Here is a 27,002-nt window from a genome sequence, read left to right as displayed (position 1 = left end):
AACGCGTCATTCTGAATCCACATTAATATTTTCTCCAAACCATCACTCACTAATATGCATAAAAACATATTGCTTTACTTTCGATGTAAATGTATTGTTCTGTAAAGCGGGATCAAGTATATTTCAGAAATAAGCGTAAACACTGATACAATTATCCCGGTGACTAGCAGTATAAAACATGGTGACAGACATCTAAGGCTTAACGGCTCACGTTTACCAGGTTGACATGGAATGTTTGAGTGAATGTTGCCATATAGAAACATTCCTTCTTCGTGCCACTTTGATACTAATCCAGATTCAATTGTTTTCTGCATTATTTAATTCATTCTCTGGATGAATGGAAAATGCTTCGAAACGCAGAACGAAGTCATTATGAGTCCTAATGTTTCATCAATAACGTTCATTTCGTCAAAACACTTCTTGGAATTTGGTACCAATTTAGGAATATATGGTGCTAAATCTCTGGAAGTGATTATTCCTATCCTGTTGTCCTTACTAAATGGGACCAATTCGTCTACCTCACTAGGAATAGTGTAAGATTGTGCGTATAGCCTTCTTAATGACGGATTGGTACTTACTTTTAAGCGTTCCAACAAAATTTCATTGGAATATAAAACTATTCCCGCATTCACAGCATCTTCGAATGTCCTTATTTCACGATAGTGTCGTGGAACAGTCAGAAGGGATAAAATTAGGCCTTGGTACAATGAAGAAATTATAAGTGAAAATAGTACCCACAAATAAAAAGTATACCTATCTAAAAACTGTTTAGGTTGAGTTACAGACAGTTGTAGTAAAATAGAAAACATGTTTACAAAAATTAGTCCATTATCTAAAGAAAGATTTTTGGTTCTTTTCAACATGTATATAACAGCGTACATAACTATAAATGTTCCGAAAATCATGATCCACGTTTCCGGTTCAAATGCCAGATAAATCGATTCCCAACGAGGTAAAGGCTTCGCTTTGTGTACTACTATTACTAAGGTAAATATATGCAACGGTACCGTAAATCCGAAATCTTGATATCTTTCATAATTAATTAACACTCCAGTAGCAACAAACTGAGCTCGGCCGTTGTCTAATTCTCCTAAATGATGCGTCCATGAACCGTTCGGAAGTTTCACACCCGCTTGAGTATCTTTCACATATGAATGAACAGGAGTAAAATTCAAATAATGTTTCAGGGAAGTAAACATTTGTCCATAAAGTCCATGGTACACAAAATCACCATTAGCAGCAGGTTCTACATCCATTAAAGGCAAAGACTTATCTGTTAGACACACTTGAAGAGGATAGCCATTCAACGTTCTTACAGCAAATGGTATAACGCCTCTCCATCTTGACGCATTACTGTTGGTTTCACTGCTAACATTTAAAACGTTAGTTCATTCGAAATGGTATTGTGTGTAACTGCAATAATGCTTGAACCAGCTTTAGTTAAATGGAGATGACTCATTCGAATAACAAGAATAACATTGAACAATTTCTCAGACCATGTTGCATTAAAGACTTTGTCTGATATCTCCTCCACATTTTTCACACTTGATATCAATACCACAACAAATATAACATTTGAATTACATATAATAATGTTCCATTTTTGTCGTTGAATAAATTCTTGTAAGGCAATTGTATCATTAACAATTATGAGAAAATATTCGTATTGAAGTTGACAAGTTGACACTTTATTATTTGTAATACCAACCGCTGAATATTCTAAATTGAAAATAGTATAAGTTGCTCTGTGTTGTTTTTTTATGTTTCGTAAGAGATTTTTTTCCAGTAAAGCATTGTCACTAACAACAACAATGTTTGTAGCTACAATATTGTTATACAAAAAGTACTGGTAGAGGAAGGATGATACTTCTTCTTGGAATGTTGCATCCATTAAGTTAATTAATGGCTTATAAATATTGTTGTCCCCAACGGTGCATTGAATCTCTTTTAGGAACGTGAGAAGGATCATTAATAATAATCCGAATTCTTTCATGGTCAGGTATCCATCTTAGCCTGTAATATAAAAATAAAATTAGAAGATTGAATAAATTTAACATTGTTGAAAAGCTACCCAATCTGCGATTTCTTGTGCTCCATTTAATTATATACGGAATGAATTTTCTTTTTCTTTGAAATAAACCGGTTTGGTTAAACTGCTTTCTTCTTGAAATGTATTTAATTGATTATTACTCTAGAAAATTAAAATTTCTTAAGTATAATTTTGGTAGAACCTAAGTAAATTTAATTTTAGTAAAATTTACGTTATATATATATACAACAGCCGGGACCGATTCCCATTGGGTACTTATGTTAAGATGTGACAGAATTTAAACAGTTTATAAAAATCAAAAACAGTAAGCGAAATCGACTGTAGGCTAGCTTATAATTTCGAAGAAATACAAAAACTGAAAATATTCGTAATTATCAATATATACGTGTATACTTCCTTTAACCCAACTAGTAGCAAGAAATGCGGAAAAGGATATTTTCCTTTCTCAATGAGAAGATGAAGAAATGGAAGAAAACGATGAAGTCCAAAAGATAGACCAGTTAATATTACATTGTTGATTTTCGTTGTAATTAATCGCATTTAATGTGATAAATAGCCATTTACTATGTTCGATATATATATATATATATATATATCCAGGATTCGTGTGGAGAGTAGGCATATATATGTACAGTAAATTTCTTGGAGCATGAGACAGAGAAATCAAGTGTTGACTATTAAGTAATTTAGATTAAATACTTGATTCATACTTTGATAAATGCTCTTTAACGTCATTACATGGCCTCATTAATTGCATGGTAAATACAAATATTCTGGTCGTTTTCCTAAATTAGAAAGAAATGCCTTTAAGTTAAAAGAAGAGATGTTAACACTCGTATATAGAAATTAGTATAAATTAAGATTGAAATTTAAGAAAAGAATAAAAGGGAGAAAATGGATGAATATTGCAATTTCTAGTCGGCACGAGAAATCCGTAGATTGCCTAATTAACCTTAAATTGCTTTCATAAAATCAAAATAGGAATATGGATGCTCTTACTAACAGAAATCCATATTAGGAAGACCATATTTCTTGCTATGGAAGCATTTCGTCAGATAACCTTGGTTCTTCTTAGGCAAATTATAGGCATTCCCAGAGGAGTGTCGGACAAGAAATCAGGATTTAGAATGGAAAAACGTAGAGAAAGGAAGGAGCCCTTAAATATTTTATAAAAAGTAAAACGATCTATTTAAGAAAAGGGTCTAAAACGAGTTGCTCCCATTCCCGAAAGTTCGATGTGTTCTAGTAATTGTGCATAGCTCTAAGGACGGAATATCATTGTGCTATTCACAATAAAATGCATTAAATTCTGACTACGTCAGACGGCTTGATTCACTGAGATTCTAACTTTTCAGCAATGAATAACTGAGGTAGTTCGAAGAAACGACTGTAGGGTTGTCGGTGATTGCTTCCACATAGCCCGTCATACTTCGATATAACGAAGCCTGAGCTGGAATGCACCTGCTTTGTAGAGAATACGCATGCACTGGCCTATACTTAGAATCCGTTCGCATTTCTAGCAACTTCCTGAATATTAACAAATTTGTTAGTTTTTTTAAAAAAAATATTTTCCTCAAGTTTGAAATTTTGAAGTTATGGTGGAAAAAGAAAGTAAATGGGGTTATAGTCAATTATTTAACGTTTCTGTCAACAAGGATAAAGTGTTTTCCAGTAGCCGATCCAGGGGAGCGATCGCCCCCCCTACAAGAGAAAACTTTCTTATTTTATATATAAATAAAACAGAGTTTGGAGCTCTTACAAGTAGCTCTGAGTAGCAGTATTAGAACTCACCGCCCCCCAAAAAGTCCGTCCTGGATCCGCCCCTGCTGTTTCCACAAACCAGACGTATTGAGTTTGATTTAGTTATTGTAAATTATAGTTAAGATAACCAGATATCAATGAATAATTTCATAAAGGTAATGTACACTATTCTTCACTTGTTGTAATAAAAATGTTCATATTGGAAATTAGTCGCTCAAGTCTATTTAGGAAAGACAATAATTCCCATCTTGAACCATTCAAGTAAGAATAATTATAACTTAAGAATAATAGTAGTAGTAAATATCCTCTTACAAGACCACCGAAGGGAGTCTAAACACTTCATGTTCTATTCTGGGGAGAAATGCAATCATGGTATGGATCGAATCCCGGTATGAGTGACTTTCTCTCTGTGAGAATTAGTTTACGACTGTGTTGATTCCCGAACCGAACCAGGACGCTAAAAGTGGAAGAATTGTTGTCCGTAATACTATCTTTCCGCTCTTAAAAGAAAGTCCACAGAGAGATGTGAGTTTGAGATGTCTCTCTCAACCACTAATGGTGGGGATTGAACTCCCCACCCAAAATTCGCACATCTTAATGTGGTTCGGATTCTACATTCACTGTTAGTCTTCATCTCAAATGGCCTCGCTGCTGAAAGGAACGCTAAAATCAAATTAAATCGAATCAACTATATCAAATCCTTGTAGCAAAATAATCAAATTTCCAGCTCATTTCAAAGGATACAGAAGAACAATCTCTCACAGAAATCAATGAGCTAAAACGTAGAGATGGCAAATGTATATTTAACATGATAAATTAAATTTTCTATATTATGTAATCAACTAAATGTATACTGTATGTGGTGTTAAAGAAATGTATATTTTTGAATTGATGTTGATGAATATTGCTTGTTTCATGTTTTAAACATCAACTATTACACAAGTTCTTTGTCACAAAAACCGTAGCCTGCCAGTAGGTCCCGTCCAGTGGCCAGGTTACATTTCCACATTACTTCTCTCTTTTCTAAAATTCCTTCTTGTATCGTCATTCATATTCTTTTGTCTTATCCAAAGACTTTCCAATACTCATATTGTACTCCATGCTGATTATTATCCACTTCATATTAAACCAAATTGTTACTCTGATATGCGACAAACCAGAGGACAACCTAATGTTATCGGAGAAAAATTATAAGGATATTCGTTATTCTGTATCGTTAGGGCTTGTTTCTTTACTTACTAAACAACGTTCGCAAAAATGGACAATTTTTCTTCGATATTTTTCACGATACTTCATTGTTGATAATTTTCCATATTATTATTAGGTCTATCGAATATTAAATGGATTTCAACTTTTTCAATTTCTATTGACACTATTATTAGTTGTGAGTTCACAACCTGACAGCAAAGTTCGAAACGTTACACTCTTTTAAAAAAAAATATCTGAATCTTTTCGGGAAAATATCTCTGAACAGTACACAGCAAAAAATGAGGTGTTGAAACAACACAAAATGACTACCACTTTAGCATGTTACTTGTGTGCCAATTCAAAACCAAGACATCGCCTTCAGAGCATATCAAAAATACCTCGTTATTGGCTGTGAGTATATGCATCGTTGTTTGCTGTTTGGTATGAGTAAAGCTTTGTGAAATACATTTCGCATTTATAGTAAATGACAAATAATATCCTATGTTTTCTGTAATCGGTCACAATAATATTGTTGTAAACCTGTGAATCATCTGACAACAGTTATACAGATAGCAGTGCTTGCATCTATTTTCTTTATTTGTTATTCTTGTGTGTTAGCACGTATGAACAGAAGACGGCAGAACTGTTGCTTATGTAACTGTTGTCAGGCGATTCACAGGTTTACAATAATATTATTGTGATCAATAACAGGAAACATAGAACATTATTCGTTACTTGGCACAAGTGCAAATATATTTCGCGAAGCTTTGCTGATATTAAACGATAAATACCAATACAAATTCTCTCAGGTAGTAACGAGTTATTTCTGATATGCTCAGAAGGCGATGTGCTTGGTGCTGAAATAACACACAAGTAACACGCTAAAGCAGTAGTCATTTTGTGTTGTTTGAACACCTCATTTTTTACAGTGTATTTTGTTTGAACAATATTTTAGGATATTTTCTACAACTAATAAATGTAAGACTAATGCTGGTCTCCGAAACTACTTTTCCGCAAAAGTACGAGGACTAGTTAATAAATCTCTGCTCCACCACGAATGGAACATGATCCATCCGCTTGGTAGCTAAACTCATTCTGGAATATCCCACTGCTACTCTAAATGCATAAAAGACATTGTTTCAGTGTTCAAGAACAGTAATAGGCCCTATAAATTAGTATAAATTTAAGACTTAAAATGAACGTACCGTACAGTGAGAATACTTCTTGTACTCTGTTTTGTCGATTGGTTTTAAAGAGACCTGCAGAAATAGAATGAAGACGCTTCTTAACATTGTTGTCATCATTCATTGTATTATTTATAATTTTGTATGTATACATTGTTCTATTCAAATGTTTAAATTGTATGACTTTTCTTTAGCTTCATGTCTACAATATAATATATGAGAACGTTCATTATACTTATATTAGCTTTATACGAAACTATGATAATAACTCTCTACTTGTAATTCGAGATATCATAGTTGTAATCCACAAAAGACACATGACATCAAACATCGTTATATGTACATGATTAATGTATGTGTTACAACTTGATTAGGAAGGATACTAATCGCTATGGGTTTTAATGTGAAACTCTACATTTCGGTATGACATTAAGAACATTTTTATTATATACCTCAATATTCAAAAATGTTTGAACTTTCATTAATTACCTTTTTAGTTAAGCAACATAATGGGAAGTTAATGTGTTCTCGGGCTATTTTTCAAATTTGAATGTAGCATTACAAAATAAGTCTTCGTAATTTAAAATACATTACTGTTATCTTGGGCTTGATGATGACAGTCAAAACAAACATTAAAGATACAAACGGATAAGCCATGAATGAGCAATAGATGAAGCTACCCATCTCAGATGAACCTTTCCTCGCGTTGAGGTCCTCAGATTAAAGGGGGTATGGTCCTCGGTATCTCTTCGTAACGGTCCTCAACAGACAGTAATGTTAAAATAAAAATGAAATGAATTTTTAAATTTTAGGTCCCATAATTAGATCTCTACGCCAACTAGGATAAACGAGACAGAAGAATGAGAAAGAAATGAAATGGTGGAATAAAAGTGGAAGGAAGAAGTTGAACCAGAGAAAACCACACATACGGTGATGATCCACCACAACGTTTACTTGGTGTGACCTGGGGTCGAATCAAGGATAGCATGCAACAGAGTTGAACGCCCTACCACTAAACCACCTGGGCTCCTCAATAGACAGTATCCAATCTGGATGCTCAGTTCAAATGTGTACAAACGGTTTTTTCCAGCCAGCCATCCTGAATAAGGTTTTCCTGGTTTTCCTCAATCACACCAGCAAATGCCGGAGTGGGACCTAACATATAGGTCCCAACCCGCTTCCTTCCTTCCCTTTCTCGAATGGTGTGCTCGCAAAGGGACTTCATCTTTCAAAGCGTGACGGGCTAACATGACCTTAGATGCCAAAAACCCCGAAATCTAAATCCTAAATCGCTAGACAGTATCCATGCTTTGCATACAAGAAGGTTACATACGATTTCGTAGCAATTATTGAATTCAATAGCAAGTAGCATTGAAACCCCGATTTCTAGATTATAATACTAACTAGAAATTTGTATGATTTTAGTTCATTCCAAGAAGGAAAATGGCAAACGGCATTCCATTAATAAAATTAAATACTAGTATAAATTATTTAAAACTGTTATCAGTAATTTTTGAGGTAATAACATGTTATACATAAAATTTTCCTCCAAAACAAATATTAAAACTAATTGCTGTGAAATGCGAGATTGCCATTTCGTTCCATCTGGTCAATGTCACGGTGTTATAAGTTTGGTCTGAAGGGATTAATAACATTCAAACCAGGGGCGGATCAAGGATCGACTTCTGGGGGGGGTTGTCATACTGCTACTTTTAAGGGTTCCCAACTTTGAAATGGGTTTTATTTATATATAAAAAATAAAAAAGTTTCCTCTTCTGGGGCGGCGATCGCCCCGATCGCCCTTCCCCTGGATTCGCTCCTGATTCGAATGTAGTTTATTCTTGTGTGAAATCTTGTATGAGTAAGTTTAAATCAAATGAAGGTTAAGGCTCAACAAAGTTTACTATCATTACGTTTGTGATTTAAATGTGAAAATTCTCTCGGTTGCTTTAGCAGTTAGCGCGTTTACCTTTACACGTGATGCCGGATTTGATTCCCGGTGAAAAAAGCACGAAAAGTTTTATTTTGCAACTATTCACTTTCAATAATCAATGGTTCCTTTTAGCCTAAAGAGCATATCCCTGGGGCGTTAAACTAAGAAATTTCATTTCAGTTTTTCGAGAAATGTGAGTTCTTTAAATGAAAAGGGAGGTGAAGAAGAAGAAATTTATTCTTCAGGTCTTAAACGATTATGAAATAATAAATCTTGCCTTTCGGAATTGTCTTTTAAAAATTTATTAGATTGTATTTTCCGTTTAGGATCTTTATCGAAATCCAACACTTTGCTAAAGTTGGATTAAAAGCATTTGATAAAACATAAACGTATGGGTGGTGTAAGCGTAAATATCATTGTTTTAGGATATAATCAATCCACAACTTATATTTATGAGGACACAAATTCCCTCTAAACCCCCTCTGAATTTATCTCTGGTTTTGCCAGTCAGGTAAGAAATAATTATTCCTACTAACTGTTTTCCCACAGTTTAATTTGAAACTGGGGAGCCCAGTGTTATCTTCTTGCCTGTCTCTATAGACATAATATTGGTAACACGTTTTCTATTGGTCATTTTTCAAATAGGATTTGTCGATAGAGTTGAACTGTGTTTAATCTGAAGGCACAAGATATCTATAGCTTAAACGTATCAAATCTACGGTGCTATTTAATAAAATCTGGACCCGTACGCCTTTCTTTGAAAAAATGTTTATTGTTATCCACATATAGAATTTAATAAAAAGCAAATTGTCTTTAACCACCTTTAATAACGTTCCAGACTTTTAGTACCGTCTGTGGGCTTCAAGGCTACGTCTGTGGGATTGCACAAGCTTGCATTTGCACAGTTGCAGACCTAGCTAAGACTATAACAGACTTATTAGTTCCTCGATTGCAACATTGGTTCAGTCTTACCAATAATATATAACAGAAAGTTAGCAGTAAAATTCCTTTAAATTGACACATCTGTCAAGCGTGACGTTTTAGACTTAAGCAATACACAGACAGAATTATGAAAGTTCAACCAAACATACATGTCGTTTGGCGCAGCCTTTGTTCTTACATCTGATCTAGGTGTATGCAGGTTTATACGTCAAGGCTGTCTGGACTTGAAGCATGACTTAAAATAAACAGTTGACAAATCCATGCCGGAAGAGAATCACTAAGGTTAAGTCTATCAAGGAGAATAGACAGCAAACTTAGATGTACCGTAGACGTGCTTGTTACTTAAACTTTTTATCTTTATTTGAAGTCAAAGTACTACAATATGCCACATATGATCACAAGAGAATGAGTAGCTAGGCTTTTCTAAACCATACTGAACTTACGTATTGAACATTAGCACCCATCTTCTTCATGATTGTGTAAGAAGTGACCGTGTGATTTCCGATTAATATTGTCCAAAACAAATGCTTACTGCCTATATATTCATACAGAAAGTACGTACAAGATGGAACAAATACGGACAGTACTACAAAACTTACGTCTTCAAGTTATACGTTTGCTGCAAGATGCTACTACTGCAGTGTTTGTAGCAGTACTTTAAGTCCAAACACTACAAGATTTACGCATGTAACCTACAAGCGTAAGCCACATACCTTTTTTTCCTCTGTGCAGGCTGTAGTCAATTGAATGAGATTTACACTTTACATTATATTACAAGTCTCAACGTTTTGATAGAAATTAATCTCATACTACGTACAGTATTAGGAGAAGAACGAATTTCTAATAATACTAACGTATTTAACATAGTCATTTGCAGTCATTTAAAGCCTTTTGAAGTCTTTTGTAGCCACATATTAATATATGCAATCATTGTAAAGTCCAACTTTACAACCTTTTATATTCACTACATTTTTCCTTTTCGTACAAAATAATTTTCAGAAATTTTGTTTTGTGACACATGGTGGTTCTGCTGTATAGATTTCACCTTGGGTATGCACCTTCTAGTAGAAGCTTTCAACGTATCCGAACCAAGTTTTAACTTCTTAAGCGGGTAATTTTCAATGATGGATTTATCACGTGTTTGGTAATTTTCTCTTACAAAATCAAGTAAATAATGCATAGCTTATAATTGGTACAAGTATTATTCTCACGTAATTCCACCGGTGAATTACTTTTAATAAAGTTGGGTACATATTGTGCAAATCAGATACATGTATCATTATCACCATTATTATTATCAGCATTATTATCAAAGTATACCTTCCAACCTAATTGTCCTTTCCAAGGAAGTAGACTTCCATCAACACAAATATTATTCTCTGGTGTATAAGTTTTTTCCACTTTGATACGAGATCATCGAGAACAGGTCTGATCTTATAAAGCTTACGATTTGGTTACCTGTTTGGATTATAGGCCTACTAATTGTTGTTATTGAAGTGCAAGTTCCTCAGCAGAAAATGGAATTGCTTCTCAGTTATTATCTTACTGAAGAATTGAGTGTTTATTATCATCTTCTTAGTAAAAATGGCTGAAAATGACCACTGTACAATAATTTGCAATATTAAAAGACATACCAGTAGCTTTATTTCATGAGTACTTGTTTCAGCCCACTGCTTATCACCACTACTCCTCTTTATTTGTACAAAGTCAATCCACTGGATTGGTAACGGAGCATCACTAACAGTACAATTATCATCAAACTCATTATTGTTATCACTTTCACTGGAATAATATTATTCAGAGTTATCAGAATTTTTAGTTGTTAAAGTAAAACCGCTCAGCAAATTTGTTATATCCTCGCCACGGATACGTTTCTTTAGAATAGAATAGAACTTGCGCTGGCAGCTATTTTCTAACAAATGACAAACATAATGCATGGCACGCAAAAGGAACGCCCATCATATAGTAAATAAGTAGTACAGTAGGTGGCAAATTGTTTTTCACCCAACTTAAGCGACGACACAAGGATGAAAAGCAAAATAAACTTCAAAATCACTTAAAAGCTATTTACCCAATCAACGTTAAATCGGTCGTGACGGTTATTAGGTGCCCATCCGCTTAGACGGTGTTAAACGAGGGTTTTTAAGTGATTCTAGAAGGGGAATTTCGAATTGTCTTTCTACTCTCAAAGATAAGGATAGTTTACTTAAGGTTAAAATTTAAAAATTGCTGTATTCTATTGTTCATTTTCATCACGTAAATATTTCATTATGAACCTTAGTATCAGGGACTTTTGCTACAATTCACAATGTGTTGTCATTTTCAGACAATTTTCTGTCTAAAAGAGTCAGCTAATAATTCTGTTCTTATTTTATAAGCATGTATTTTATTATTATTCCTACAATACGTTTATGAAAAATACACAAAGGTTCATTTACACTTGTAAGGTTTTTAAGGGCAATTACTACTAGAATTGTTCAAACACTTTGGGTCAGATTTTATTAATACATGTGTTATAATAAAATATGTAGAATATATAAATAAAAAAGCCCTAAAAACATTGCAAAATTCTACTTCATTAGATATTAACAACAGAAAAGATATAAGTTCTCAACTATGCCAAGCATGTATACATCTTGTTATGAAGTATTTATAGCGTGGCTTTATATACTATTGAAATGTATGGTTAGTGTGATAGATCACTTTTGGATCAACTGAGAGCTCTGCCTTTTCAGTTATTCAAATAATATAGGTTTAAATGGAAGAGTAGTTCAAATTAGAAATAACGTTTCTTGAGTTTCTACTTTATCTCTTATATTTATAGTAAGCCCTCTTTTAAACGGTATCTCATTGTGCTTTGCTAAACAAAATCACAAAATTGACAAACGAACAACGAATACTTGCACCTCAAAATACAATGTGTTGATGACCATATTTTACTAACGAAGTGAAGTACTTTTAGGCCAATGACAGCATATTATAACCTTTCATCCGTGAGAAAAAGGTCCTTTTTGATATCACATATAGTTGTGGTAATTCTCGCCCCTTAATAACGAGGTTTTTCTTTAGGTTTCTCCCCATTTATCTTTAACACATACCAGTGCACTATGGATTAAGGACTATATTACTTCTACTTGACACTTACTGTAGAATTGATAACAAGGAAACAATGTCATAACGTTTCATAACGTAATAAGAAATAAAGAACCTCGATGGTCTTTCGAAATACAAGATCTCAGCTTACTTTCTGGAGATTAGGTAAATAGAGAAATGAAAACAGGCACCTATTAGCTATATCCTCTTTTCTTCTCTGTTGTTTGAAGCTCTAGTAAGTACTTCGTAAATGACACATCTACGTAATTATTTCATCGTGTTGATTCAGAAATGTCATTTTGCTAATTTGATCTTGTTTTTCACCAAAATAAAGAACTATAGTATTCTTACAATACAAGTTAGGAAATTAATACCTTTACGTATTAAGTTATTGTGTTGCTGCCATAAAACTGTCCACTTCTTGGGGTATGTAATGAACAGTTTCCTTTTCGTAATGATATTACAGACTTAGCAAAAAAGAAAAAGAACATCCATACGAGCACATTCAAAACCAGTCAGTATCTTAGAAAATCAGCAAAATTACAATATATACGTTGTCTTACATACAAAAAAGGTTGGTATTTGTTATTTCATGTCTATGCAAAACCTTAAAGTACGCATATAATAATTTCCCTTCCTTCCGAAAGTGTGATACAAAAATTATAAATTGCGATGCAAATTTAAATCGGGTTTCCAAATTACTACGCATGAAATAAATTAAAAGAAATACTGATAATACAGTAATTTGCTGATATTACAATAATTGTATCATGAAAATAAATTCTAGTAAGCCCTCCACAAGAAGGTGTGTCCCTAATAAAATAATCCTGGCTACGGACCTAGTCCGAGGGAGCGGACAAAATCTTTTCAGACCGCCTACCCCCTTTGTTCCTTCTAGTGTTGTCAATGGATACGCGGATCACACAAAAATAATGTCGTTCCATGACAATTACGGAAGGTTCAGATGTTCATGCTTGGATAAGGGTACCGATGTAATACTGTATTATAATTATATGGTGGAAGTTCTTTCTTATTTGATTTTGATTATTTGTATTTTGGTACCTCCACCTTATTGTGTTAGAATCAATAAAGACATTCTGCAAAGCCTCTAATGTATTGAATCATACCACATATGATAACACTTAAGACATTACTCCAGAGTAGCAATTTGCAACTCTTCAATGTGTGACCTAATAGCGGTCTTTTACAATGAGAACCACAGATTTACCAAAAACAGGAGGGAACGATAAAGGTGGAATAGAATAAAACAAACGTTAACTGTGTCTGATTACTTATGAATACCCGAATTATGTATCTGCAAAATCAATGTCTTCCAGTGTATTCTATCGACTTAGGTTCCTGCCTTCTGTTTCCCCTCTGTGAGTGTGATTGCTGAGAATCCTTGCAACTATCTGTGACGTCATGGAGCATACAGTTTGAAATAACCGCTCTACAGAAAAATTGATACCAAAAGATGTTACTCTATGCCTAGCGATACAGGATACAGTATGAACAATCAATCCGGCCAGTGTTACAAATAGACGGACTTTATTGTACAGTAGAAATGCTAGCGATACGAGATTATACTTCAGACACTTTGTCTTGTCTCGGTTGCAGTCTTAATATTTGTATCATACCGAGTAAAAAATTGGCGTCTCTTCTTTATCGCGGTCCCGTTCATGAAGACCAAGTCTCGATCTCGTCTTGATAGCCTCGAAATTAAATCTTTGAAATTAAACGCATGTATGTAGTATCAGATTTCACCTCTTACTTCAAGTCATGGTTGCTAGCTCTTACGTGAGGCATGCGGAGACGTACTTCATCCCATCTTTGCCAAAATATTTGATAGTGGTCGTAAATCAGCAGTGAAAGGAAATGGTGGTGGGTATTCTAGCACAATAATCAAACCCATCAGATGCCAACTTTGTCCATGTATGATAGTCGATTGATATCTACTCAATTATCGAAAGAATTTAACATTTCGCCACCCCTCCAGATCTAGGTCAGGATATCCCAGTATCGTCAACTGTGTACCTCAAATCCTGACTGAGGTTCAAAAAAGAAACAGACGTTATGACGCTTTTACTTTAGATATTGGCAATTAAAAAGTGACACGTTCTTTTCTCGCATTGTTTACAATTGACGAGTAGTGTGTCAGTGTGATTCAGGATTAAATCGAGATTCCCATGAGTGACACCATTGGACTTTATGATATTTCGTAAAGAGCTAACAACTTCTAGCAAATTTGAAAATGGTGTGTGATATAATCTCTAAGGGCTATTTTTGCATAGTTTTCCACGATACGTTTCGGAGAATTGAAGCAGCCATGTCTGTTTCCTACGTAATCACTTCAATTACTTTTAAGCAGCAAAGGTTACTTCCTGCAATCGGAACCCATCATTACCCATGACAACGTAACATAACATAATTGGTGAAGAATCGAGTGAATATTTTATGAGCAGGAGTAATTCGTTTAAATTTGTTGAATAATTCGAGTCTTTAGTGAATTGGGGGCTTCTATTTTCCACATTAAGACGAATTCAATTTAAGTTAGAATTAGACCACTTAGATGATAAGTGCCTAAATCCAAAATTGCATTTTTTTCAGGCGTGAAATTTGAAGTTTAATATCAAATGAAAAACTAATATTTATGTTATTTTGGCAAACAAAATCATAATTAATATTTCATAATTCCCTGCTTACAGAAAGCTTTTCCAACACACTGTTTACAACCTAAACCTTCCTAAAAAGGGAACCATTCATACAACTGGGTGAAAGTGTTTCTCCAATTCTTAATTTATTGGAGTTAGGGCATTTGTCAGTCCAACTGAGCGCATATTTGGACTGCGGCAAATGTATCGTTCCATTTCTTGGACAATTTCAATTGGATCAATAGAACATCTACAATTAGAATCTTTGCTATAAGGGATTTTTTTTTTTTTTACGGGTACGGGAATAGGGTAACATTGAAGACTTTATTCATCAATTTTGGTTTTATCATGTAAAATAAGTTCCTACTCCCAGCCACTAGAGGGTTACGCCCTCTCTTTGGCATGGAGTTCAAAGTATCTTTATTGATTTCAAGATAATGATATATATGGGCAAAGTGCAGTAATCATGAACACAAAGATTAATAAATGCAAAATAAATCCATAGATTATTTCTGAAAAAAAAAATAACAGAAAAGTGCAGATATATGTTTGAGGTGCTAGGATACTAATAGGAATTACAGTACATAAGAAATATAATAGAATAATGATGATTATGAAAATGAGGTGAAGTGCTTACACATCACAGACAGAGTTTGATTAGTGAGACAGATGCAGGGTTAAATCTTCTGTCCCGGGGCGGCTCGGGACTAATGAACACATTGGGAAGCCCTTATTAGTGATGAGGATATCTGTGCTAAGATGGAAAGAGATGAGGAAGATGATGATCAATGACATATACTTCATATATTTCCCTTTCAGCCGCAGGAAGTTGTTCATGTGTCACATACATAGATACGAAGATATTTAATGGGGAGTGCTTGTATCGGTATGCTGCGTCGGTAAGTGCGTCAGTGTGAAGTATATCCAAAAAAAGCGGATGGCCTGTTTGGATGCGAGAGGTTATGTACCTAAGGCGAAGTTGTGCGAGATTAAGGGAAAATAGATACATTGCTTTAAGACAAAACTCGATAGGATATCACAAGTGAGTTCAAAGGTTGTAACACGTTATTTCGAATCAACAGACCTCTTTTCTCCATGGTGTTACTCGCTATTATGTATAAAACATTAAACTTTAATTTGATGCAAATGTTTTGTCCTGTGAAATGGGATGAAATAAATTTCAGAAATAAATATAAAACTTGATACAATTATCCCGGTGACTAGAAGTATAAAACATGGCGACAAGTGTTTAAGGATTAATGGCTCACGTTTACTAGCTTCACAAGGAATGTTTGACTGAATGTCGCCATATAGGAACATTCCTTCTTCATACCATTTTGATACTAATCCAGATTCAATCGCTTTCTCCATTACTGAGTTCACTCTCTGGATGAATGGAAAATGTTTGGAGACACAGAAAGAAGTCATCATGAGTCCCAACGTTTCATCGATAACGTTTACTTCGTCAAAACATTTTTTAGAACCTGGTACCAATTTAGAAATATATGGTGCTATGTCTGTGGAAGTAATTATTCCTATCGTGTTGTCCTTACTAAATGGGACCAATTCGTCTACCCCACTAGGGATAGTGTAAGATTGTGTGTATAGCCTTCTTAACGACGGACTGGCACTTGTTTTTAACCGTTCCAACAAAATTTCATTAGAATATAAAACTATTCCCGCATTTACAGCATCTTCGAATGTCCTTATCTCAGGATAGTGTCTTGGAACAGTTAGAAACGATAAAATTAGATTTTGGTACAATGACGATATTATAAGAGAAAATAGAACCCACAAATAAAAAGTATACCTATCTAAATGCTGTTTCGGTTGTGATACAGACAGTTGTAGTAAAATAGAAAGCATGTTTACAAAAACTAGTCCATTATCTAACGAAAGATGATTGGACCTTTTCAATAAGTTTATAACAACATACATAACAATAAATGTTGCAAAAATCATGATCCACGTTTCCAGTTCAAACGCCAAGTGAATTGATTTCCACCGAGGCAAAGACTCAGCTTTGTGTACTACAATTACTAAGGTAAATATTTGCAAAGGTACCGTAAATCCAAACTCCTGATATCTTTCATAATTAATCGACACTCCAGTAACAAGAAACTCAGCTCGATCATTGGCTAATTCTCCTAAATGATTGGTCCATGAACCGTTTGGAAGTTTCACACCCGCATGAACAAGTTTCACATATGAATGGACAGGAGTGAAATTCAAATAATGTTTCAGAGAAGTAAACATTTGTCCATAAACTCCACGGTACTCAAAATTATCATTGACTGTAGGTACTACATCCAGTAGTGGCAAAGACTTATCTATTAAACACACTTGAAGAGGATAGCCATTCATCGTTCTTACAGTTAATGGTACTAAATCTTTCAATCTTAACGCATTAGTGTTGGTTTCAATTCTAACATTTAAAACTTTAGTTTCATTCGAAATGGGATTGTGCGTAACTGCAATAATACGTGAACCAGCTTTAGTTACATGGAGATGACTCATTCGAACGACAAGAATAACATTCAACAATTTCACAGACCATGTTGCATTAAACACTGTGTCTGATATTTCCTCCACATTTTGCACACTTGACATCAATAACACAACAAATATGGCATTTGAATTACAAACAATAATGTTCCATTTTTGTCGTTGAATAAATTCTTGTAAGGCAATTGTATCATTAACAATTATGAGAAAATATTCATATTGAAATTGACATGGTGTCACGTTTTTGTTTGTAAACCCAACCGCTGAATATTCTAAACTAAAGATAGTATAAGTTGATCTGTGTTGTTTGTTGATGTTTCGTAAGAGATTTGATTCCAATAAAGCATTGTCACTAACAACAACAATGTTTGTAGCCACAGTATTGTTAAATGAAAAGTACTGATAGAGAAATGATGATATTTCTTCTTGGAATGTTGTGTCCATTAAATTAATTAGTGGTTTATAGATATTGCTGTCTCCAATAGTGCATTGAATCTCCTTCAGCAAGGTGAAGAGGATCATTAATAAAAAACGAAATTCTTTCATGTCCAGGTATTCATCTTAGCCTGTAATATAAAAACAAAATCAGTAAATTGAATAAATTTCACATCGTTAAATACTTATGCAATCTTTGTGTTGTTGTGCCACATTAGTTACGTGTGAAATTAATTTTCTGTTTTCTGTAATCTTAACAGATCGGTTTTGCTGATTTCTTTTTCAAATTTCTTTGAATGTTCGTAACTAATTAAATAATAACTAAGATTTTTTTATTCTAATTTAATTCATTTATTAACGACAGAATATCATATATAATAATAATATTTTTTACAGAATTGTTTATACTAGAAAAAGGAACTCAACACAAGCACGTAGACAAATTTAACAATGCAAGACAATTTAACAATATATGTTTGGAAACATAGGGTATGAGAACAATAATATTGGAAATTGACAACACCTGCGGAACAATTGTTGCGATATATAAAAGAATAAACAAATTAACATAATTACACGATAAACATATATAGGTTAATTTAAAATGATTAACAATTGTCGAGAAACTGTAAAACAACAGCACTTTCAAACTTTCGCCGAGATGATTACAGAAAAAAGATCTCCTCCAGTTCCTTATCACAGGGTAGCGTTCCCAAAACGGATCCAACGTTCCCTCTTTATACTGCCATGCTGATACGTTGCAGTAGAAAAGGGGTTGCTCTAGCGTCTCCTGGCGATAAACAAATGCGGTGTCCGACTTCTTTTATAAAGTTAAGACCTTCGGGACCCCAGGAACCACTTGATTCGATAGCTATAGTGACAAAATGATATTTGTCAAGTAAATTGCTGTACTTTTTGCGTTTTTCTGTATCACGGCGAGCAGCCACGTTGCCAGCTTGTGCTAGAGAAGAATGCAGATTTGATGGACGAAGGTATCGGGACAAGTAAAATCTCATAGAAGTGCTTTTCCTTTCTTCCACTGTATTAGATTAATTATTGTTCTCCATAACTTTAACCCACAAACGCCCAAGACCAGTTAGAAATGAAATTTTTGAGTTTTACGTCCCACGGTTATGCCGGCTAGGCTAAAGGAGACGGTGATGATGAGTAATGAATGAAATGGTGGAATGAAGGAAGTGGGAGGAAACGGGAGAACCCCGAGAAAACCCACGCACACGGTGTTTGTCCACCACAAAGTTCACTTGGCGGGAGCAGGGTTTGAACCCGAGACCCCTAGCACCAGAGGTGAACGCTCTACCACTGAGCCACCGCGCCCCCCCAAGACCAGTTAGGTAACAAAAATTTGCATACACTAGCAACTGCCTGAACAATACCGTGTTACATCGAAAACCTGAGAAGAGAAGTGAACGAAACTCTTACAAGAGAACGGGTAGTGTGCCTGAAGTGGAACAACGGTTTTTTTTGCCTAAATGAATGATATAGCCCATGTAACGTAGTGAAACATAAAGTGGGTCACTGGTAGCACAAGGGGCGTTTGTGGGTTAACATTTCAGAGTGAAATTTAATATAAGTAATATTAACATCACATATACACCCGGGTTCGATCCCCGGAGAAGCTCATTTGGATAGTATTCTACGTTAAGCTGTACTTCCACGTCTTATGTGGCAGCGCTTCTGAAAGAGCCGCTACAATAATAGCATTTCAGACATTTAATAGCCTTACTCAAGCCTCCAAGGTTGAGTTTGAAGGCTTGCACAAGCTTACATTTACATGCTGCAAATCTAACAATAGTCCAGGAAATCTAGAGCAATTTTACCCTCAACCTGGGCAAAATTGCAACCTTTAGTTTTACACCTGTATTTTGTTTAGGTACCTCACCTCATGAAAATATCCAAAATCCGACAAAATCGGACCACGGGAACACCCCCAAAAACGGTTTCAAAATGGCCGACCATGTTTTTTTTTTTTAAAAAATCGTAGACCTTTACGTTGGCGGCTCTAGTAGCCCTCTTAATTGACACAGAGACATGAATGATACCTCGTTGGAACGCTCATAGACCACAAATTCCAACGAAGTGACTTTTGTACTCATCATGCCCAATCCGTAGAAGAAAAAGAAGAAGAAAGTTGATTTTTGTTTTTTAATTGATATTTCTTGGACCCTGGCAACACTGTACGTCCTCATACGCCGGCAGAAAAATTCCCACGCGTATACCAGACATCGGTAACAATAATATAAAAAATGAAGGACGTAGGTTCAACAGTAAGGGAAATAAAAATTCGGAACCGCGGACAAAGAAGGGTCACTGTGTATATTTTTTACTGTGGTCTAACTTCTGTTCCTTAGATCTAGCATCCTCCCTAATTGTCACAGAGACATGAAGCATACCGCGTTGGAAAGCTTACGGAACCCCCTTGCCAGTGATGTATCGTTTGTGCTCCCCGTGCCCAACCTGTAGAAAAAGAAGAAGAAGAAACCTTGAAAAAATTGGGAAAATCTACACTTTTACCTTTCTTGGGCTCTGGCAACCCTGATAATCGTTGGGTATAGGTAGTACAAACGATACGTCGTTGGAAATGGGGTTCCATAAACTTTTCTACATATCATAGTCTTTCATGAACCTAGGCACTGAAAAACCATGGCTGATTCCCTTACACGTTTGTGTATCATCTGCAGAAGCCTAAATCCTGACGATAACCTCATCACACTTCAAGAAAAGGGAGCTGAAGGAGTGAACAATGCCAGTAAGGCTCGCGGTAGTAACATTCTCGCCGCTACAAGTATGGTGGTTCATGTCTCTTGTCGCAAACGTTACATTGATAAAAAAGATATTGCGATTGCCCTAAAAAGAAAAACGTCATCGCCGATGCAAAAACGAGTTACCCGCTCGTCGGATGGGTCCTTCAACAGCAACAGTGACTGCCTGTTTTGCGGAACGCCTGTCTTATTTGATGACCGTCACGTGTTGAAATCAGAAAATGTGCGAGTGAAAACAAAAGCATTGCCACACAACATTTTAAAGTGTTGCAATGAACGAAACGATACCGGGTCATAAACTGTCCGAGGTCGAATTGAGTACTTCTCATCTGATCTTCATGCTGGAGATTGTGTCTATCACAGATAATGTAGTATCAACTTTCGAACAGGTAAATCAATTCCTCAACAATACTGCACCGACAATCAGTCAGCATCAAAAAAATTCCGGGCTGGCCGACCTACAAATGATGAGAGAATCCGAGCATTTCAGCGCATTTGTAGTTATTTGGAAGAGCACGATGATGAGCAACGAACTGTGGGAGAACTTGTTACAGAAATGGGCACATTTCTTGTAGGGACTGATCACATAGCATATGACGGACGACACATGAAGCGTCAACTAATGGAGTGATTCGGTGAAAAAAATATAATTTCTATTGACAGTGGAAAAAATGACTTCATTACACTTCGAGAAACTGCCAATCACATTCTACGGGCATATCATGATTTACCACGAGAGTATGATGAAGAAAAGGAAAAAATAGAATAATAGAAACCGTAGCTCGACTGATCAAAAGCGACATAAAATCCAAACTACATATCCTTCACCCAGCGACTTGAGCATTCAGGAATTTCTTCAGTACATTTCACCTAGCCTTAAACTATTCTATGCCATACTTTTTGCCGGAAAGGGCAATGAAACCAAAATAACATCGATTGGCCAGTGTTTGATGCAAGCAGCCAGACCAAGAGATATGTTAGCTCCTCTGCAGTTAGGTGTTGCTGTGCAGCTGCACCACCACTATCGATCGAAACACCTGATTGACACGTTGCATCACCTGGGATTTTGCTCTTCATATGCGGAAGTGCAGCGGTTTGAACGCTGTGCTGCAAGTACATTTGGTAATCGTGTGATCGAAATGCCAGCAGACCAGACTCCCCTCTTTGCAGCGGATAATGTAGACCATAATCTCCAAACGCTGAGTGGTTTAGGCACATTCCATGGTATAGAAATGTTGGCGGCCATTACTCCATCCACTACTACCAGTCTAACCATTCCTCGGAAGCCTGTCTCTGATGCTGATGTGAAGTCCCTTGCCAGTGTTCCCATTCACGCATACACTGAAGCCAGGGCTATTCTTGAAAAGGTCAACTGTGAACTGGTAACAGCACCATCACCGAACGAAAGCTCCGTGGATATTTTGTGGAAACTTTCCTGGCACTTTCCGTCACGCACACCAAACTGGTCAGGAATGATGCAGGCCATTCAGATCCATCTCTTCATCATCCAGGGAAATCCACTGTTCTCTGCTTACCGATTATTGACCTCCATCCATCTTATATGCCATGCATCTATTCCACTTTAGTGTACCTGAATAATCTTGCGAGAAAATATAAAGTCACACCAATCATCACCTTAGACCAACCACTGTTTAGGAAAGCTTCACGTATCCTGCATGACAGAGCACATAACACCAGTATTAAGGACACAGTTGTCCTGTTGGGCTTATTTCATACTCTCATGAATCTTCTAGGAGCAATTGGTTCCCTGATAGATGGTTCAGGCTTATGTGAAATCTTGCATGAGGTTTTATGGAGAAAATTCGGTTGTACATATGTTAAGTGGCAAGTCCGTAGCAAGAGCCTTCCGTGCGCACATGATGGTTGACCTCGCATTAAGTGCATTGCTTGTGGAGAATGTTTTTCTGGAGACCGATAACGGAACACACGGAACTATCAACGATGCTTACTCTCTCTATCAGAGTCTGATGTCGGGTGAGATTACTGTAACTGGAGCTAATTCTTCACATCTTCTTCAAGAAGCCCGAGAAAAAATAGAAGCACGAAAGCCAGAACTTATAAACACATAAAAAAAATTCAGTTGTTTCTTGCATACCAGCGCATGTTGACTACAGCAAGGAAACTTGTGGCAGCAGACCGAATAGGAAGCTGGGAGGATCACCTTGATGCTATAGCAAAGTGCATTCCCATTTTCGCTGCAGCAGGACACTTCAATTATTTGAAGTCGACTTGCTTGTACCTGCAAACAATGTTAACGCTGCCATCGGTTAATCCAACGTTCACGAAAGCTTTCAAAATGGGTTCGGAGTTATTAGAAGAAGCAACCGTTATTGGGCTGGGTTGTCCTCTGATCTAGTCAGAGAGCAGGTTCTGATGAGATTGCTAAAATCCACTGGAGGTCTAACCCATGGGAGTGGAATGTCGGAGATGCAACGATCTTTGTGGGTGCTATCAATGCCAGCATGCTCCGAGTACAATCTGGCGATGCAAACTCTTACTCACACCGATATGTCACTAGCGAACAACATAAAGGAGCCGAAACGTCAAGAATGTCACGTGATATCAGTGACACACGTCGCATGCTTGCACGACTGCAGCCCATTTCACCATTTGACTTAGACAAATCGTTGAGAAACATTGCTACTGGCGTCACACCGGATTCCTCGGTCAACGTTCATAATTTATTTTCAGTTAGGGCAGACCATGCGAAGAAACTATCTGGTAAAGACCTGTTCACTGTGAAGGGGAAACGTGCAGATAAAGTCAAAACTCTAGCATCCCCGAGTAGTGTTAAAATCAGCAGCGATATCTCCGTCGATTCGAATCTTTTGTTTCAAAGACTGTTAGTTGTCGCTAATGCAGGCAGCACATCTTTAGAGGAGACCCTAGCGCATGAATTATGTGCCTACCCACCGGCTTTATTTGAGTCACCCAGCATGATGCGTAAGGCAGACAAAGCCCCACTGGCCTATGCGATACGACAGTTCAGCAAGCAGCAGAGCGCACAGTTTGAGTGAACGGAGCCAGACAATATTCTGGATGTCTTAGACGGAGGATCTCTGTTTCATAGACTACCACGGTGTAAAGGCAGTTCGTACGACAATATCGCTGCATCATTTGCTGAGTATACGGTTCGTAAATATGGCACATCAACCATCGTGTTTGATGGGTATGGAATTTGCTCACCATTGTTCATTGCAACTGTGCTTCCGGGTGTGCAAGAACGTATTATACTTGCAGAAAGCATGCCCTTCCATGTACTATTGCTAGTGGTGTGTGCAAAGAAACTGAATGTTCTAACTCTTTAAATGAATATGGTGAGGACAGTGTTAGCGTAGGCTTTGACGATGTAGATGTATAATTTGCCTCCCAAAGTATTTCGTCTTTCCATTCTTTTGCCTTAGAATATTTTTGCTTTATATATAGGTGTTATGTTTCTATAAAACGAATTGTCTTGTACACTGTATTATGGTATGACCTTCTATTTGCTATTGCTTATGGCGTATGCCAAGAAACTGAATGTCTTAACTGTTTAAATGAAAATGGTGAGAACAGTGTAAGCGTAGGCAATGACGATGTCGATGTGTAATTTGCCTCCTAAAGTCTTTCGTTATTCCCATTCTTTTGCTTAAGAATATTTTTGTTTTATGTATAGTACTTATATTAAAGCGACCTTTGATTTAAAGAAAGAAACAAGATTTTTTTAAGCGTAGAACGATTATCAGGGTTGCCAGAGCCAAAGAAAGGTAAAAGTGTAGATTTTCCCAATTTTTAAAGATTTCTTCTTCTTCTTTCTTCTACAGGTTGAGCACAGGGAGCACAAACGATATGTCACTGGCAAGGGGGTTCCGTAAGCTTTCCAACGCGGTATGCTTCATGTCTCTGTGACAATTAGGGAGGATGCTAGATCTAAGGAACAGAAGTTAGACCACAGTAAAAAATATACACAGTGACCCTTCTTTGTCCGCGGTTCCGAATTTTTATCTCCCTTGCTGTTGAACCTACGTCCTTCATTTTTTTATATTATTGTTATTGATGTCTGGTATACGCGTGGGAATTTTTCTGCCGGCGTATGAGGACGTACAGTGTTGCCAGGGTCCAAGAAATATCAATTAAAAAACAAAAATCAACTTTCTTCTTCTTTTTCTTCTACGGATTGGGCATGATGAGTACAAAAGTCAATTCGTTGGAATTTGTGGTCTATGAGCGTTCCAACGAGGTATCATTCATGTCTCTGTGTCAATTAAGAGGGCTACTAGAGCCGCCAACGTAAAGGTCTACGATTTTTTAAAAAAAACATGGTCGGCCATTTTGAAACCGTTTTTGGGGGTGTTCCCGTGGTGCGATTTTGTCGGATTTTGGATATTTTCATCAGGTGAGGTACCTAAACAAAATACAGGTGTAAAACTAAAGGTTGCAATTTTGCCCAGGTCAAACCGCATTTTGACTCGACTACAAAGGGATCAGCAAATTTGCTAGTTGCTAAATTGCAATCTTGCTTTAGACTTACAAATAATACGTAATTTTAGGCTAGCCTTAAAAATCTCTTAAATTGATAAATCTGTCAAGTATGCCTTAAAATTTACACTTGGCAAAGCCATACACAGAGAGAATCCCTAAGGTTAGCTCTATCAAGGGGAATTAAGGGCAAACTTAGAATTATCGTGGACATTTGAATTGCTTACTGGGTAAAATCAAATCGAATCAATCACATATGTAAAATCCTTGAAATCAAATCATCAAAACTCCAGCTCGTTTAAAAATGAAAACGGAGAATATTTCCGCAGACAAATCAACAGCTAAAAATTAGAAATAGGAGATATACACTCAACACTGTTAACTAAACTCCTATATCATGTAATTAAATAGATTTTGTTGTTAAAAAGGCATATTTTTGTACTGATGTTGACGAATACTGGTTGGTTCATGTTTAAACATTGACTAATGCACAGTTTCTTTGTCACAAAAACCATTGCCTGCCAGTAAGTTCCATCCAGTGACCAGATTTCATTTCCACATTACTTCTTTCTTTTCTAAGAGGTCCACCTCGCATTGTCGTTCAAATTCTTTCGTCTTATCCAAAGACTTTTCAATTGTCATTTTGTAGTCCATAGTGATTATTGCCCAGTTCACTTTAAATCAGATTTTTACACTGATATGCAACAAACCGGAGGACAACCTAATTGTATCCCATAAAAATTAGAAGGATATTCAATATATAGTTTCTTTACTTATTAAACCACGGTCGACATTTTACGAAAGTTCTCACACTATTTCGTTTTTGATAATTTTCTATGCTACCATAGCTATATCTAGCGATGGGCAGTCTGTGAGAAGGAAACAAAAAATGGGTATATTCCCGGTTTTTTCCTTGGCATATAAATTCCCGGGGAGGAATTTATTTCCATTTCTTTATTTTATCTTCCAAATTATAAGAACCGTATGACTAATTACATAATTTTCATTTATTATAATTTACTCTAGGCTTTGAATAATTTGGAGGTTAAAAAAGTAAAATTCGTTGAATGTACTTTATATAACTAATCATATGATTAATTAGTTCCGTTTCCATTTGCACTAAAAAGTAACAAAGTACTAATTTACAGATGAAAAGGAACCAGTTTGTAGAGTAATGTAGAAATTATGCAGAAGTAGAGAAACAGCCCGAACCATCCTTAGTAATAAACGTCGGTCTGTCTCCTGTCTCTGACTCGAGTTTCTGAAGAGGTACTCGGATTTCTCTTACATGTGAGTTAACGCATGAAGCTTAGAAAAATAGGTAAAAAGGAAGGTTATGTGTGGCAATCTTACGTGAAAAATTATAAAGATAAGTCTGTATCTTACAAATATTTTAAACATAAATATGTATGCGCAAATGTTAATAAATTGGTGAGACATGTATCTTCTGGCAGTTACCCAATATAATTTGTATATATCATTTAAAAATTTAATATGTTTATAATATCAGTAGTAGAGTGAAGTTTAGAAAATTCACTTACTTATAAAAACTCTTTAGCGGTGTAAAAATATGTAGATTTACTATACCATTTTTCCACATATTTACTTTCATAGAACATATTGTAAGTAAATATACATTAATTCCTATACATATACATTGTCTAAATATAATAAAATTTTAATAAAGTAACATAGTAGGCCCTACCGTTCAGAATATAAATTTTAAAAAATCCTCTGAAGACAACTGTAATAATATACTGTGATTAAAAAAAACGAATTTAACTTTGAAATCATAATATAGTAATAGAATGCAATTTTCTTTGTGATTACTCATACAGTCTTAAAAATTTCCTTGCTCAGAAATGAAAAAAAATGCAAGTTCAAAACAAAATAAGTAATGTTTACTCATACTTGAGAGAAAATGTCTCATTATTTCCAAATGTGTTTTCATTTGTGAGCTCAAGGCAAATTTTCAGGTTCCCATTTATGAGATTTTCTCAC

The 27,002-nt window shown here is 35.8% G+C and overlaps 2 protein-coding genes across 2 annotated transcripts; both read right to left on the bottom strand.

Moving 5' to 3' along the window:
- Positions 1 to 317: 317 nt before the first annotated feature.
- On the bottom strand, positions 318 to 1,256 carry LOC145681672 (glutamate receptor ionotropic, kainate glr-3-like). Its single transcript, XM_081753292.1, has one exon. It carries the CDS (start codon positions 1,254 to 1,256, stop codon positions 318 to 320), a length of 939 nt encoding a protein of 312 aa, XP_081609418.1.
- Positions 1,257 to 15,927: 14,671 nt separating this feature from the next.
- On the bottom strand, positions 15,928 to 17,412 carry LOC145681671 (glutamate [NMDA] receptor subunit 1-like). The gene has a single exon (XM_081753291.1). The coding sequence runs from the start codon at positions 17,410 to 17,412 to the stop codon at positions 15,928 to 15,930; it is 1,485 nt and encodes a 494-aa protein (XP_081609417.1).
- Between the last annotated feature and the right edge of the window lie 9,590 nt (positions 17,413 to 27,002).

The sequence above is a fragment of the Thermobia domestica genome, chromosome 3 (genome assembly GCF_964235325.1).
Source record: "Thermobia domestica chromosome 3, izTheDome1.hap1.1, whole genome shotgun sequence".
NCBI classification, from domain to species: domain Eukaryota; kingdom Metazoa; phylum Arthropoda; class Insecta; order Zygentoma; family Lepismatidae; genus Thermobia; species Thermobia domestica.
The sequence above is the reverse complement of the archived record's forward strand: the minus strand, read 5'-3'. Positions and strand labels throughout refer to the sequence as shown.

Bases quoted from the DNA above. Each gene is read 5' to 3' on its own strand.
- LOC145681671 (XM_081753291.1), bottom strand. From the start codon at position 17,412: ATGTCAAGTGTGCAAAATGTGGAGGAAATATCAGACACAGTGTTTAAT.
- LOC145681672 (XM_081753292.1), bottom strand. From the start codon at position 1,256: ATGGATGTAGAACCTGCTGCTAATGGTGATTTTGTGTACCATGGACTT.